This window comes from Podarcis tiliguerta, assembly GCF_965153285.1.
Source record: "Podarcis tiliguerta genome assembly, chromosome: 7".
In the NCBI taxonomy this organism is placed as follows: domain Eukaryota; kingdom Metazoa; phylum Chordata; class Lepidosauria; order Squamata; family Lacertidae; genus Podarcis; species Podarcis tiliguerta.
Window position 1 is genome coordinate 64,746,053 of NC_139540.1, and position 15,775 is coordinate 64,761,827.

General features: G+C 43.0%; 1 protein-coding gene and 1 long non-coding RNA gene across 3 annotated transcripts in view; one reads left to right on the top strand and one right to left on the bottom strand.

The window, feature by feature from the left end:
- The first annotated feature begins 9,355 nt into the window (after positions 1-9,355).
- On the top strand, positions 9,356-10,207 carry LOC310681649. Its single transcript, XR_014513443.1, has 2 exons — positions 9,356-9,846; positions 10,022-10,207. It is a non-coding gene; the product is annotated as an uncharacterized lncRNA (long non-coding RNA).
- A 4,130-nt stretch (positions 10,208-14,337) lies between these two features.
- MYLK4 (myosin light chain kinase family member 4) overlaps positions 14,338-15,775 on the bottom strand; it is a 78,806-nt gene continuing 77,368 nt past the window's right edge. For both annotated transcript variants that reach the window (XM_083449440.1, XM_083449439.1), the window contains one exon: positions 14,338-14,404. In XM_083449440.1, coding sequence (XP_083305566.1) covers positions 14,357-14,404 — 48 coding nt within the window. In that variant the 3' untranslated portion in view covers positions 14,338-14,356. The remainder of the gene's footprint in view (positions 14,405-15,775) is intronic.

Here is a 15,775-nt window from a genome sequence, read left to right on the forward strand (position 1 = left end):
GAGAGAACCTCCAAGTCAGTCCAGACAAATGAGGCAGGAATAGAAACGGAAATAACTTGCGGTGGTAAGGCTAGAGCAACCTGGAAAAGGCTTGAAGAATTAGGAAGCAGACAAGGAAACGGTGAGGCACGCAGAAGATATAGAAGGACAGGAAAGGGAAGTTAATGATCACGGAAGGGAAACCTACTTAAAAAGCACTTACACATTAGGGTACACATGTGCTTATGGAGGACAGGCATATTTCTGAAAGATTTTCCAGGCCAAGTCTGGTTTAGAGATAAAGAACCACAAGAACACACCCTCCCATATTCCTCTAGTGAAAACTGAGACGTGTGTCTTTTGGTGCTGCGCTGCCCCACGAGTTAGCTGGCTCGCGTGAAAGTACGGCACCACTGCAAGCACCAGCTCATCCCCCCGCTGAGTTCGGTGATGGTGGCCGTGGAGGGAGGAGGGAAATGGGACATTCCGGTATCAAATCAGAAGCCAGGGTGGCTTCTGTAATTCCGGGAATGTCCCGGGGAAATCAAGATACTTGAAGTTGCATACAAGAAGGGAGAGTAGGAGCCTTCAAGTTGCACATGAGCAGCAGACTGAGTAGGTAATGTGGCCACCATCGTTCTGACTAGAGTGAGATGTATTATAGCGGGGTCAGCAAACTTTTTCAGCAGGGGGCCGGTCCACTGTGACTCAGACCTTGGGGGGGGGGGGCAGACTAAATTATGAAAAGGAAAAAAAAGAATGAATTTCTATGCCCCACAAATAACCCAGAGATGCATTTTAAATAAAAACACACATTCTACTCATGTAAAAACACACTGATTCCCACACCGTCCACGGGCTGGATTTAGAAGGCGATTGGCCCGGGCCTTAGTTTGCCTACCCATGTATTACAGTAATTATTCCCAAATTTGCACATATTTCTATATATATTAGCATTCACACTTTTTATAGAAATCTGTGTCATCTTTTGCACTCTCTCTACTAAGTTCGGATGTAACAGCAAAACAGAGTTAATATAAGCTGCGAGTCACAAGCCAGCTTCAAAGCATGGTTTCATATGGTTGTTTTTTGGACACATATCAGATAGGCTGCCATCCCATGCACACTTACCTGGGAGTAGCCACACTGAATTCAATATGATTTACATCTAAGTAGATGTGCATATTTGCCAGGTTCAAATGTTAAAAGTTCAGCTTTAAAACCCTCATGGTTTAGCAGTGGACCTGTGTCTATGTATTATGTGTGTAGAGAGACAGAACCACTTACAGAAGCTATTTTGATACCATAACAAACCTTGGTTTAGAGGTCTTTGTAGAAGATCACTCTTTTATCTGCTACGGAAACCTCTCAGCCACACCACTGCTTCCCAAGACACACCTCTTGCAGGCCGTACTTTTCACAATCCTTGAGTGTCTTTGCCTGCGTGAAATTCAACTTTGAGCTCTGATAATGCTCCTTGCTTGCCTGGATGAGGGATAGGGAGGAGTGTGTGTTTCACACAAAAACTATTTTACAATAAATACTCCTTTGCTTTAGGGGAGCCAGGAGGCTCCTCTCAGATTTGTGCTTTTGTTGCAAAGATATATATTTACCGTATATTTGGAAACTTTTGGTCGCTAGCATGTAATGATTTTCATTGGATAGCTTATGAAGTTTTATTTTTTGACAGTTACCAAATAATGAAGAGAGGCAAAGAAGTGCGGTAAAACAACTGAATGCTGAGGTAAAATTCACATTCAAAAACTGGAGACCATATTTGAAATTTGAAGGGCAAAATTAGGACACAAAGACACAATCCACCCCAAACTTCCAAGTAAATAAAGTAATCGTTTATTCTACAATGACTTGTGCGCACAATTGCTATGTCTTACATTTTAATAATACAAGAGGATGTGTTAATCTACAAAAACCATCTTTTAAAAAAGATGCATTTATTACACAAACTTCTGCATATTTTTATAGTTTAAAGTCTATTCAAGCCATTTGTTACTGTCAAGAATATGGCATCGTAGAACACAGAACAGGTATTAAGTACCATGTTATACGTACTTGGAAGGCTAATGGCTTTCAAAATCTTAAACCTAGACCTGAACAGCATATTTACAAACTGTTAACCTTGATGCATATTTCATCTAACATTATATATAGGTAGTTAATTGTTGAACTATTAGCCTTCATGGAAGGTGAATATGTCAGCCTAAATCCAGGATTCTCAAAGTGGGAGCTGGCTCTCATTTAAAACGTGTGATAATTGAAAAGAGAGGCATACCGAGTTCCTCCAAACTCGTCCCCTTTCTATGCATTAGATCTTTGTTTCCACCCGCCACTTGAATTGATGGAGAAGTCTGTGGGGCCAATGAATTAACACTCTTTTTTATTATTATTTAGTTGCTGGGATTTTAATTTCTCTGGACTTTGCTACCTGTGTAAGTCTCAGTCAGGGCCGGATTTAGGTTTGATGAGGCCCTAAGCTACTGAAGGTAATGGGGCCCTTTGTATGTCCAGCTGTCCTTTGTCAACAACAATTTGTCACTGTTTTTTGTGTTGAATATCTGCTATATGCTAATTTATGGACCTGATAGGTATCTAAAGCTATTTGCCACTGTTGCTGTATGTAGGTTTTATTTTATTTGTTTTTAATCTTATATTTTGGAAATGTACATCCAGGTTTTTTTCCCTTTAATTTTTTGGGGGCCCCCAAGAGAGTGGGGTCCTAAGCTATAGCTTGTTTAGCTTATACGTAAATCTGGCACTGGTCTTAGTATATGGTTAGATCCATGTAGACTCAATCCCCATTCTTTAATTTAATTAGTTGTCATTGAGAAAGGTTGTGCAACCAAGTATGTCACTTCCTTGGTTGTGATTCCTTGGTAGGATGAAACACTGGAGGAAATCGTGTCCTGTCACACACTTTGAGAGCCTCTGGTCTAAGGGCTTATCCACGCTTACCTTTCCTCAATGCTTTCCAAACACAGCCTGGGTTTTAAAGCACCATGTCTGAGTGCTTTCTCTCCCCCTCATCTTTCCCTGTGAAAATCCACTCTTTACTGCGGAATCAGAGCAAACAGCAATCTGCAGAAGACCCAAATTTTCACAGGGAAAGCTCTAGGGTAAAAACAACAACAAAGCACTCAGATACAGAGCTTTCAAGTGCACAACTGTTCCTGGAAGACATGGGGCGAAAGTTAAGTGCACATAAACCCTTAATGTTCCTACTGTGGATTCATGCAATATTAAGCCTCACTTACACTGGGCATAATCACATAGCATTATACTAATAAAAAAAATAATACATTAAGATACAGCATCCTTTCTGAGAGCAAAACATTTTTTAAAGGTCTTTGCAAGACTGCTGTGGACTAGTCATCACTGTCAGCTTCTGAATCATAACTGAAACCTTGCATTTTGTTCACCCGATATTATTTATATTTAAAACCATATTAGGGTCAGAGGTATGTAGCTAAAAGTCTTGTTGCCATTCAGTGGAAATTGACACACACATTTTTAGGCACCCTACAGGCAGCAACCAGCTTTTCTTCTGCAATATGAAATTGATGTAGAATTGATTGGGTGGAGAGAGGAAGGAGATCTTAAAACTCCATGGCATGAGCTGCTTTGCTGCTGCAGAAATTGGTGCAAATACTAAAGCCTGCCTGCCCGCCCACCATCTGTCTGAGGAAATGGAACGAAACATCTGTTAGTCTTTAAGATGCCACAAGACTCTAGAAGTCATTTCAGCTTTTTGTCACCATCGAACCAGAAGCAAAACCTGAAGTTCTCATGAATTATTCTCTGAAATATGTGAGCTTTCATAGGGACATTGCAGATTGTTGACTGCGATTTCGGCACATCCAAAATCTGCAGGCCTCACAACAGCAACAACAACAACTGAAATCCCATGTTAATTCTTGGCAATCCAAGGTTAATCACAAGTGTAAAGGTAAAAGGGACCCCTGACCATTAGGTCCAATTGTGACCGACTCTGGGGTTTCGGCGCTCATCTCGCTTTATTGGCTGAGGGAGCCGGCGTACAGCTTCCAGGTCATGTGGCCAGCATGACTAAGCTGCTTCTGGCGAACCAGAGCAGCGCACGGAACCGCTGTTTACCTTCCCGCCGGAGCGGTACCTACTTATCTACTTGCACTTTGATGTGCTTTCGAACTGCTAGGTGGGCAGGAGCAGGGACCGAGCAACGGGAGCTCACCCAGTCGCAGGGATTCAAATTGCCGACCTTCTGATCGGCAAGCCCTAGGCTCTGTGGTATAACCCACAGCGCCACCTGTGTCCCTTAATCACAAGTGTAGTATGCTGTAAAAAATTGATACCTTTTGTTATGGGCATTTTTGAATGTGTGGAGTGCTTAGTTGAGAGATGCTGAGCTAATAAAACTCATATATGTCTACACAGAAATAGTATATTTTGACCTGAAACCCCTTTCCTCCAATCACAGCTGTGTGTGTGTAGAATGGCTCATTCCTAGCAATGAGAAAGAGACACTCTGCGCAAACCTTTTATACCATTTCAATCCATAAATTCTCAGAATGAGCTAATCCCAGAAGAGCCTTAATATAAGAATGACTGTGTAGTGCACCAATCAGTGCAGTGACACAAATGAGAGAGAACAAAATAGAGGCAGGAAGCCACTGCGAAGTGATTAACTATGACTAAAAGTACACCCAATCCATAGCAGTTTGCAGTTTATGTGGGCTGTATTTGTGCCACACTAAATATCCAATCGTTTTGGAATTACACCCCACTGGATTCTGAATCTTGACACGTTTATTAGAAGAAACGTCTGTTCTGTTCCCTAGTTGCAAAAGCAATAGCTGTAGTCACCTCTGCCCATCTGTGAATGAACAGCTGAAGGCAATAACTACAGCTTGTAAAGTGCCCTCCTCAAGCAACCTGCTCTCAAACACGGCAATTCACAGTTTCTAAAACTCTTAAAAACAAAATACCGTACAGATAAGCAAAAACACACATACAGTTACACACTCACTCTCTTTGATTAGCCTGGTATAAAATCAGAAAAAACTGTGCTGTGAAACACACACACGCACAAAAAACCTGAAGAGAACAAACTGTGGTTATATCGTTTATAAAATAAAAAAGCCAAGTGGAGTTAAAAGCATGCTGTTCAAAGTGCAATTAAATATAGAATAATAATTTATATGAGTCTTGTAGAAGTAGTTATCTTCTAGTTGATCAAGAATTACTTTAATATAATCTTAATAGTCAAGAAAAGGTTCCTTGAATATGATACCATGATTACAACTGTTTTGAAATTGCGACTGTTGAAAGCATTATTTACAGGTGGCATTTTTCATCTCTTTCAACATATTGTATGCAGTGCATTGTACATAGCGACAAACAAGCGTTTAGTTACATCAGACTGTTACCCCTGACTGTGAAATACCTGTCAATCTCAGGATTACTACACTGTTCTGTGGGATCCTAAAAGCCAAGTTTGCTTTCTTTTGCTCCTTACCCAAGAACTTACAAAATAGAAGTTATTTTCCTTGTAGAAGTTGTGCCTAGCTTGCAAAAACATGGGGCTGCTTTTTCGGGGGGGATGCATACCCCTAAACATTTTGCGAATCTTTGTACTTTTGTCCATTTACTGTATTTATTTTTCCCGATTTGAACTATAAAATGGTGATTTTCTTGAGTCAAAATGAGAGTACCCCTAAAAAAAAAATATTAAGGGAAAAAAGCACTGGTTGTACTTGTTTGTGTGCCTCCATTGATAGAAACCTCTTCGATCCAGTGGTGGCTTTTGTGAATGTATGGGAAGGGGACCAATTTTCATTGATTCCTCCCCTCCTTCTGCAGCACCCTCAAATCTGCAGGAGAAAGTGGGAGACTGCCAACATTGCTTCCTAACCGCTTTCCGCTGTCGTAAAGAGCCTTCTATGAATGGATAGGCACAACTGGATATAACCCATGGCGTTCATTTGCAATGGATACCAAATGGCAACCCAACCCTCGTACCTTCAGTTCAGGAGGGTTTTCACAACAGAGCAGTCCGAGGCTATAGCACTGTGCATAATCCACAGAGTTCAGCTTTGGTTCAACTCCCTATGTGGGCTCTGATGTTTTGCCCCATTCAGCAGCAAGGCAGGAAACTTCATCTATTTGTAGAGGGATACACACACAGTCGCTCCCTTCCTTTGAAGTGAACGGGACAGCGGTGTGTTTCCTGTGATAGCGTTTGCAAGCACAAGGAGACCAATGGCCAGGTTGCTTATATTCAGACATTCAGAAATACAGGGCAGAACATATTTCTGAGGATATGTATTAATTCAATGGAATTGATCTCTTGCTGTTTAATGTGTATGTTACCCACCAAGTGTTGCTTTTCGCAAGTTTACAGCCGGTTATTGATAAGTACAGAGCTTGGTTTTCAAAACCTATGTGTGCCCTTGCATCAGTGAATCACATTGTGTTGAATAGGCTGCATTCCTCCAACTTTCTGCTTTGTTGCACAATAAGACGCAGCAACATAAATTAATTTTCTAGCACAGGTTCCAGTGGCATGAGTAAACTTAGATAACTAATGATCTGATGGATAGCCATCACTGTAGGTTATTATTCCATATGCTGTCATTGAGGCTGACGGACAGACCGCAATCTCTCATAAGAGCCACCAATTTCTCTTCTCTGACCTACTTGGCTATGCATGGTCTTCCTTCTGAAAGTCCATGAATTAATGAAGTTATGTTGGTTCCAAGTAGGATCTGCAAGCCTGTACTATTTTACCTTGTTCCCTGTTCCACCTCTACCTGTACCCCACTCTATGTTGAGTGATCTCCTGAACCCAACTTACTGAAACCTTCTTCCGTGGCCTTCTGCTCCTCTGATCACTCAGTTCTGAACATAGCCCACATTTCAAATCTCCAACCACTGAAAAGTTTTCGCAACTTACATTTAACTCGTGGTGTGGGCATGAGGTTTCTGGACTAGATCAACAACATCATTTCAAATCATGTGTTTCCTTCTGCCATGTAGTAGCCTCTGTTAGCATGTAAGTATGTTTCATAGGCCCCCTGTGCTCGCAAAAGCTAGCACTGCAGATACCACTTTTAATGCCAGAAACCCAAGAAAAGCTGCAGAAATATTGCCACCTGATGAAACAAAGATGTCTGAGCAGGAATAGCCTGGAAACTACTGGGGTACCCCTGGGTGGCATGCCACTGTTTTGTCATGAGGTAGATCTGACATTTGAAAACAGCCCTGATTAATGCTTTGACCAATGCCAATTTATCCACAATAGATTGCCACGACACTCGGGGTTGCCACTGATAACACGATGGGAAATTTGAAAACAAGAATAAAAATTGTACTGGTTTTTACTATTCCTGTAGGAGTATTCTCTTTCTGAAGCAACAGAAAGCACACAAAGACCACAGAACTCTTACACGTGGTCCAGTTCTAGCATAATGTTTTGTATCACTGTGATGGCTCTTGGACACCCCCCGCCCCCCCCCCCCGCCCAGCATCTCAGTCCTCCACATTATTTCAGGGCTACATTTGCCTCTATCCCACTGGAAATGGCATCATAAGAGTTTACTGTCCTGTGGCATCATCATGTCACATGGGGACATTCCTGCATTGCATGGGTTGGACTGCATCACCCTCAGAGTCCATCCCAATTCTACAAGTCTATTAATCTGTGACATTTGAGTGGCTTTGTAACCCAGACCCTCCCTCTCTGTCCTCCTTCTCTTGCCAACATGGCACCCTGCTCTCCCTTTTTTTGCGATATAGGATTAGCCCGTTGAATTTTAGGAACTGAGTAGGAGTTTTGTGTGTGGCCTCTGATGGGACTATTGAGGTTACCTCCAACAGACTTCAGAAGCTCTCCTTATCCACTTCACAAAGACAGCTTGCACTGTTTTCTAGTTCTTCCCTTTCAGGTCCTTGATTTTAATAAAGTTATGACCCGCCATTCCAAAACTTGTCGTACGCATTCATCTTTGGTGTGCGGGGCAATGGTTTGCCCAGACATCTAAACAATCTTATAAACAGGAAACATCCAGGAGCCCAATCATTAGTTGTGAGGTTATCTAGCAAGCTGTGTGAATTTGCAAAAAAGAAAAAGGAAAAAACCAACCCTTTCCCCCATGTGTATGTGTGCATTTATGCGCACATGCATACACTCGGAGGACTAATGCCATGAGCCTTCCTATGAATGCAAAACATTGTGCCTGAATTGGTTCCACAACTTACAAAAGATTGAAATTTGAAGGATTGAATTTAAATCATTCCAATTTTCTACAGGGCTGTGCTTTCCCCCTTCTTCTTTTTTTCAAACGAAGACAGCAGTTAGAATACCACGATCACACAAAGACATATATATATATTTATTAAAGATTGAAAGCCGCATGCATCTTGTGCGTGTTATGAAGAGAGGAAAACCCTTAATACTGGCACTAAAGTGTATATTGAAATCCCTTTCCACGTTCAGCCTGCAGATTTTGTCAGAATTAGAAAAGTTGTTACGCGCAAGGAGGGGTGCTGCATTGTCATGGATTACACTTGTGATGTGAACGGCACTCTTGCCCATTGTTGGTGCAGCTGGTAGCTATCACACATACATGGCCAAAAGTTGCTGTGTTAGCAATAATTGTGTTTTTATATGCCAGTTAAACCAAATCTTAGTTTCTTGGGCAAGGTCTTCTATTCAAGTATTCCCCAAGCTCTCCTTCCAAATGCCACAGGAATGGGAACTTTGAGAGGCTGGATAAAAGGAAAGATTCTGCCTCATTCTGCAGGAAAATGAAGTTCTGCAAAGCCTCCATGGGGCTTCTTCTTTTTTTTTATGTCTTGCAATAGAGATATTGCCATGTCGACCAATGAATTGGGGCCACATAACAACTTAAATACCCTTCATTGGCAGTGATAAATTCAGCCATATTTAGATAAATGGAAGTTTTTCTATAATGAAATGTGCAGGACAGCATTTTAACATTGCTACAATACTAAAGGTAAAGGTAAAGGTACCCCAGCCCGTACGGGCCAGTCTTGACAGACTCTAGGGTTGTGCGCCCATCTCACTCAAAGAGGCCGAGGGCCAGCGCTGTCCGAAGACACTTCCGGGTCACGTGGCCAGCGTGACATCGCTGCTCTGGCGAGCCAGAGCCGCACACGGAAACGCCGTTTACCTTCCCGCTAGTAAGCGGTCCCTATTTATCTACTTGCACCCGAGAGTGCTTTCGAACTGCTAGGTTGACAGGCGCTGGGACCGAACAGCGGGAGCGCACCCCGCCGCGGGGATTCGAACCGCCGACCTTTCGATCGGCAAGCCCTAGGCGCTGAGGCTTTAACCCACAGCGCCACCCGAGTCCCGCTACAATACTACAACGGCTTAATTCTGTTGCAGCAATATCTGCAATTCTTCTATTTTATATGAATTTTTGTGAGCGTTCAAAACGTTTTACAGGCATTGACTCAGTAACCCTTACAACAACTTGTAAGGTGGGTCAGTTTTGTAAGCCTAATACTGAGATGAGGGGCTGAGGTCGGGAGACAGCGGCTGAGGTGAAATTTGAATTAGGAGCCTCACTCAGTTCATGTTTCCCACTGCGCCAGCTGTCAAGCCAGGAGAATATTAGGATTCTCAGTTTCAGAGCATTCTTCTTTTCTTTTACCTGCTCTGTTCAACATAAAAATAAATATATACTGGGATTCCTTCCATTATGATGCTTAAAGAATATGAACAAATATTCGAAGGCACAAGGCTACCAAATTTTGAGGGGGAGGCGAGATGGGGGAACACATGCTTCTCTGCATTCAAATTGTGCAGTTGCCTAAGATAACCTGGCCGAATTAAAAATGGTATCAGCAGTGGTGTAGCGTGGGGGGTGCGGGGGGGGCCGGCCGCACCGGGCGCAACATCGGGGGGGGGGGCGCTCGCACTCGCAGCTCTCTGCTCCTACCTGGCTCACTCACTCTAGGGGGCGCAAATTACTTGCCTTGCCCCGGGTGCTGACAACCCACGCTACACCACTGGGTATCAGAGTGATATGTTAGCTGGCACAGAAAAGGCATTTCATGGTGCACTGAGAGCAAACATACTTCCATGCCATTTACACACTGCTGTAATAGAATCACTCTATTTATTATATGGTAAAAAGAGAACACCTTGTCTTAAAAATTAAACTTCACACACAGTCTTCCACATTTGCTACCTGCTTCTCTCCCCCCCCCCCCAATACAGTTTCTTTGAAAGCAATCCTCTCCCAGTTGAGATCAACCCTAACCTGCTGAGCTGAGGAGATCTGATAATCTAAAAGAAATCCCCACCATTTCTTTCAACAGCCGAGTCTGGAAAACCAGAGCTATCACGCTGAAATTCAAGCAATGATAAGAACCTCAAGCACAAATTCAAGCAGCCGCCTTTGAACAGAAACACCTTCCTGGAAACTTCAGCAGCTACTGAAAACAGCTAGGAAGCCGGGGAAGAAAGCAGTTCAGTACTACTGCGACTCAATCCTGCAGCTAAAGTGGTATTGGTCCACTTAGTAAAAAGCCTCAAGTCATCATGGGGAGAAAGGGGGGGGGGAGTTGAAGCACCAGAACTGCTGGGTTTTTTTTAATTTCCAAACGTCATAGCAGCAGTAACCACACAGCAGCTTTTTCTGCAAAAGAAACAGATAAAAATATCGTTAAAAGCAGCAGCAGAATTATGTACACGTGATCCTTCAGCTACATTCTGGGCTGTTTACTGGTAGGGCTTTATCATGCGATATTTATGAATGTGGAAAATGGCCCTTAACGAATGCCGTTAAATGAATAACATTGCCTGAGTCACACTTTGATCATTCAGAGATTGCTCCCTTTCAATCTGTGGCATGCTCCCCACTACCCTAAGCAGTAAGCCCCCCCCCCCTTTATATCTAGTTTTGGTTGCCTTTGGGTGCAAAAGCACTGGAGACTTAGGCTCTCTCTCTAATATTTACTCTATTTACAAATATACAAGGCATTAAATCTGCCACCTCACGCCAGATCCCCAGAGAGAGGTCTTGCCTTTAGTGAACTCTTAACCCTCCCCACCTCTCTCCCTCTCTTCCAAACTACAAAGAGCTCCTAAGCTCTCCACAAAAGACTGCCACCTTCCTCCAGCTCTATGGAATCCATTCAAACACAGAGATTCTTGACTATCTCCTAGTCAGGGCTGTTCCAAACGTTCTCAGTAGAATTATTTGGGCACATTTTCAGAAAAGGGAATGGCAAAAAGGCAATGGGTGGAGAACTTCTGATGACTTTGAGGGCACTTACAAGGCAGGGATTTATTTATTTATAATTTATTTTTAGCAGCCAGACAGTACTTTCTAAAATTTTCATTCTATCTCCCCCATACTGACTTTCCTTCTTTCTTGTTTTGTTTGCTGCTACTTTCCTTACAGAAACAACTATGTTCCTGCGTCAGAGGTCCCCTCATCCCACATTGCATCTGAGAACTGATGCATATGCAGGTCCTTGTTGTTTTGCTTAACATTCATCCTAAAGAGGGGTTCTGGCCAACTCAAAAGCTTGCTCACTTGTGATGTTTTAATTGGTCTTAATAAAGGTACTCCCTGGAAAAGACCTGATGTTGGGAAAGATGGAGGGCACAAGGAGAAGGGGACGACAGAGGACAAGATGGTTGGACAGTGTTCTCGAAGCTACAAACATGAGTCTGACCAAACTGCGGGAGGCAGTGGAAGACAGGAGTGCCTGGCGTGCTCTGGTCCATGGGGTCACGAAGAGTCGGACACGACTAAATGACTAAACAACAACAAATAAAGGTACCCTATCGTGGCAATTGTTTTTCTTTTCTTCCAGTGGGCCCACATGGGTAGCTATTATTTCTATACATGCAGACCACCTAACCATGTCTAGCTAGAAGCATGTCCTACTGAATTCAATTGGGCTTACTCCCAGGTCCATGGGGTTAGGATTGGAGCCTGAGTTCACACCAGATGTGGAATAAATTGGAGACCGGACAAAATAAGAAATGTTGCCTTATTCCACCCTGTCTGGTTGAGGCAAGTAGTCTCGTCCCACAAATTTGACTCAGTGCATGATTGAAGTGACTGGGAACAATGTGGTTTTGGTGGCTTAGACATGGAGACATGTAATGCAACTTACAGGAATCTACTATAAACCAGAAACCTTGAAGCTCTGCAGAGCAGTCTTTGCAAAACAATGCTACAAGCCATCCAGTTATAAATGTAACCCCATCGCGCTGACTGTCTGTTGCCAAATGGACCAAAAACACCACTCAGAATTAGTACTCAAAATGCAAAGTGGCGTATTTCATATCTTAAGTTAATATTCGCAAGTTTAAAAAAATAAATAACAAGCGGTTATGCAAGCAGGAGCTTTCAGCATTTCCAAAATCAAGAAGGAGCCATCTCCAGATATTCTCCATAGTCCCTTGAACTTGTTCCCATAGTGTGTGTTTTCTAAAACCATTCTGGTAATCTGAAAACATACCGTGCAAGAATGGTCAGAACAGTTTTGTGATATGGTTCTGACAGGACATTGAATTCTGGCTAGATGACCAAATTATACTTTGGGGAGGGGACTGCATTGCTCTGCATCTTTCAGGGATGTGATGGCTTAGACTGAGAGTTACAAATGGATCCATTGCTAATGAAAAAATGCGCTTAGGGCTGCAGTCTTAGTATCAGAAGCATCTTGCCAGGTGCAGCAGAGCTGCTACACTACCTTCCCGACAGGTGGGTCATTGTTGCTTACTGGGAGCAAGAAGGGGAGTGGCAAGGTCGTTGTGGTGCAAAAGCACTGGCAGCAGTGCCGGATCAGGTGCCCTGGCGAATTTGCACCAAGCTGTCCTCCTCACTGCTTTGCACAAGATCTACAGGCGATCCCGAAATCAAGGTTCTCTCCACAGCGACAGTTAATTAAAGTAACACATGGCTTTGAGAACTATCTGTATGATTTACCAATTTGTTCATTTCTGGCTTTGCATTTTCAGACTAATGCCCTCAGAATATTTAGAGGGACGCTACAGGAAAATCCCAGCAGAAAAGCGGCTTTGTAAATGTGTCGATCAAGCAGTTAAAGATCTATACCATTATGTATTACATTGCCCTCTGTATTCTGAACCAAGAGCTATCCTTGAATTGTTGTGTTAGACGACTGAAGCTGACGAACAAGTAGAGATCACATATTTGTTGTCTGGCTTTGTTAAGTTTGTGATAAACAACATGGCAAGATTTGTGATTGCTGCCCCAAAACTGAGAAGACTGTTCATCAAGGATAATATGGTGGACTGTAGCCACCTGATTGTCAATGAAATATAGAAACGTATGTGTTTTGGTTTGCATTTTAAGATGTATATATGTATGTAGGTAGGTAGGTAGGTAGGTAGGTAAAGGTAAATGGACCCCTAACAATTAGGTCCAGTCGTGGCTGACTCTGGGGTTGTGGCGCTCATCTCGCTGGCTGGGGAAACTCAGCCAGATGGGCGGGGTATAAATAATAAATTATTATTATTATTATTATTATTATTATTATTATTAGCCAAGGGAGCTGGTGTACAGCTTCCGCGTCATGTGGCCAGCATGACTAAGCCACTTCTGGCGAACCAGAGCAGTGCACGGAAATGCTGTTTACCTTCCTGCCTGAGCAGTACCTATTTACCGGTATCTACTTGCACTTTGACGTTCTTTTGAACTGCTAGGTGGGCAGGAGCAGGGACCGAGCAACGGGAGCTCACTCGTTGTGGGGATTCAAACCACCGACCTTCTGATCGGCAAGTCCTAGGCTCTGTGGTTTAACCCACAGCGCCACCCGGGCCCCCCATGTATGTATGCATGCATAAATTGGCTAACATTGTCTTTTTAATGGTGTATCTATGTGCATTCTGTATAGCAAGGATAGGATGTATATTTCTTTGTAATGATGGTTGAAATGACCACAGTGGTTGCAAGAACAAATAAACTAATTCACTGCCTTGCCGCTCTGCCTCTCAGTAAGCAACAGTGACTCCCTTGCCAGAAAGCGAGCAGAGCAGTTCTGCCCCAGAGGCTGAGCCGCTTCTTCTTTGTGCTACTAATCAAAGACTGTTTCAGGTGTCAATGTTAAGTCAACCCACCAGCACTAACTTGAAGCTGTGCACTTGTTATGGAAACTGCCCTGAACAATTGCACATGGTTTCATGCATTCATAATCTATCGTTATACAGATCTGGAGATTTCTTTTAGCCACTTGGTGGTAGGAAGAAACCCCTTTAATCCATGTAGTGAGGACGCTTCATAGCAAAGCAGTGGCCTTCACAGAGTGGCCCAGTAGTCAATATTTTCCACTGATACCCGAAATGTTACCAACCTTCCATTTCTCATAGAGCTTATGGAGTCACAGGTGCCTGAGATCCAGCGGAAGCTTTAGCCTTTCTCTACAGGGAGATAAAAGAGAATGTCAGTACTGGCTCAACAAGAGTCCCAGCCTTGTGATACATTTAAAACAGCGAGCAACTATAGTAGAACCTCTACTTATGACCACCTCTATTTGGGCCCGATCCAAGTTGTGACCGCGGAAAACCCGGAAGTAAAAACTGGGTTTGCCATGATTCGCGCATGCGCAGAAGCGGCTGCCGCCGTCTGCACATGCGCAGAAGCCACCATCTGCACATGCGCGCAACGGCGCTTCTACCAGTGACCCGTTTTGCCCAAAGGACGGGCCACCGGAACTGATTATGATGGTAAGTAGAGGTTCCACTGTATGTGTGATTTCTAGTTAGGTGGCTCAGAAGCACATCTAAAAGGCTCAAATCATGCAATGGATTCCAAGACTCTTATCAAGACACAGACTGCCTTTATGGTGGCAGAGAAATAGGTGTGCTTCCTAAATTTTTTTCCCCTTCCAAAAGGGGAGAGATTGTACAAATTGGGTATTTGAATGATCAGGCATTCATGTGGGGAGCATCTATAATGGTGTGGGCTAAGCTCTTTTGGCCAGAGTACATATGCTGGGGTGGGGCACCTCAGACTCTTTAATCCACATCTACAATAACCAGCATAATTTCTTCACACAAATAGGCACCACATGTACATTGGTAGTTTTTGTTTGTTTGTTTTTTGTTTTGTTTTTTGCTTTAAACAAATACAGATAAATATAAACAACCAAAATTACAAAAGAAAAATCCTTGATGATAATAATAATGGAAAAGGCTAAAAAACTACAAAAAATATCAAAGTACATGGCATAGAACATAAGGCATTATGGGAAAGAAAAAAGAAAGAGGAAAGAAGAAGGAGAAGGAAGGGAAAAATGGGGTGTGTGTGTGAAATGAGCCAAAACACAAGAAGGCTCGTCTATTGTACGCTTCCGTCAAGGTCACAACAGATCATTATTCTTATCAATTCTCTCTATCTGCATTCCATAGAATCCCTCATCTTGGTATCGGGGAACATTTCCCTATGCGGTATCATTCTAAACATAACCAGGTCTTTATTGATGAACCCTTATCCCCGAGATAATTATTTAAACATTCCCATTCTTCTTTCACCATCTTTTTAGGTTTATCTCTTATTGCATCTGTCAGCTTCGCAAGCTCCAAGTACTCGCACAATTTGACTACCCATTCATCAACAATACCAACATCAGCACCGGCATAAGAGTCTAGCCAGATAGGTTCAATAGCAGAACTGACTTAGGAATAGAGATGGGTGAATTTGTCAACTTCGGTTACTCTCAGTTTCTCATTCCCCCCCCCCCCCCAGTCTTCAGTTTGCCCCACTGCAGATGCAGCCCACATGCAAATCTG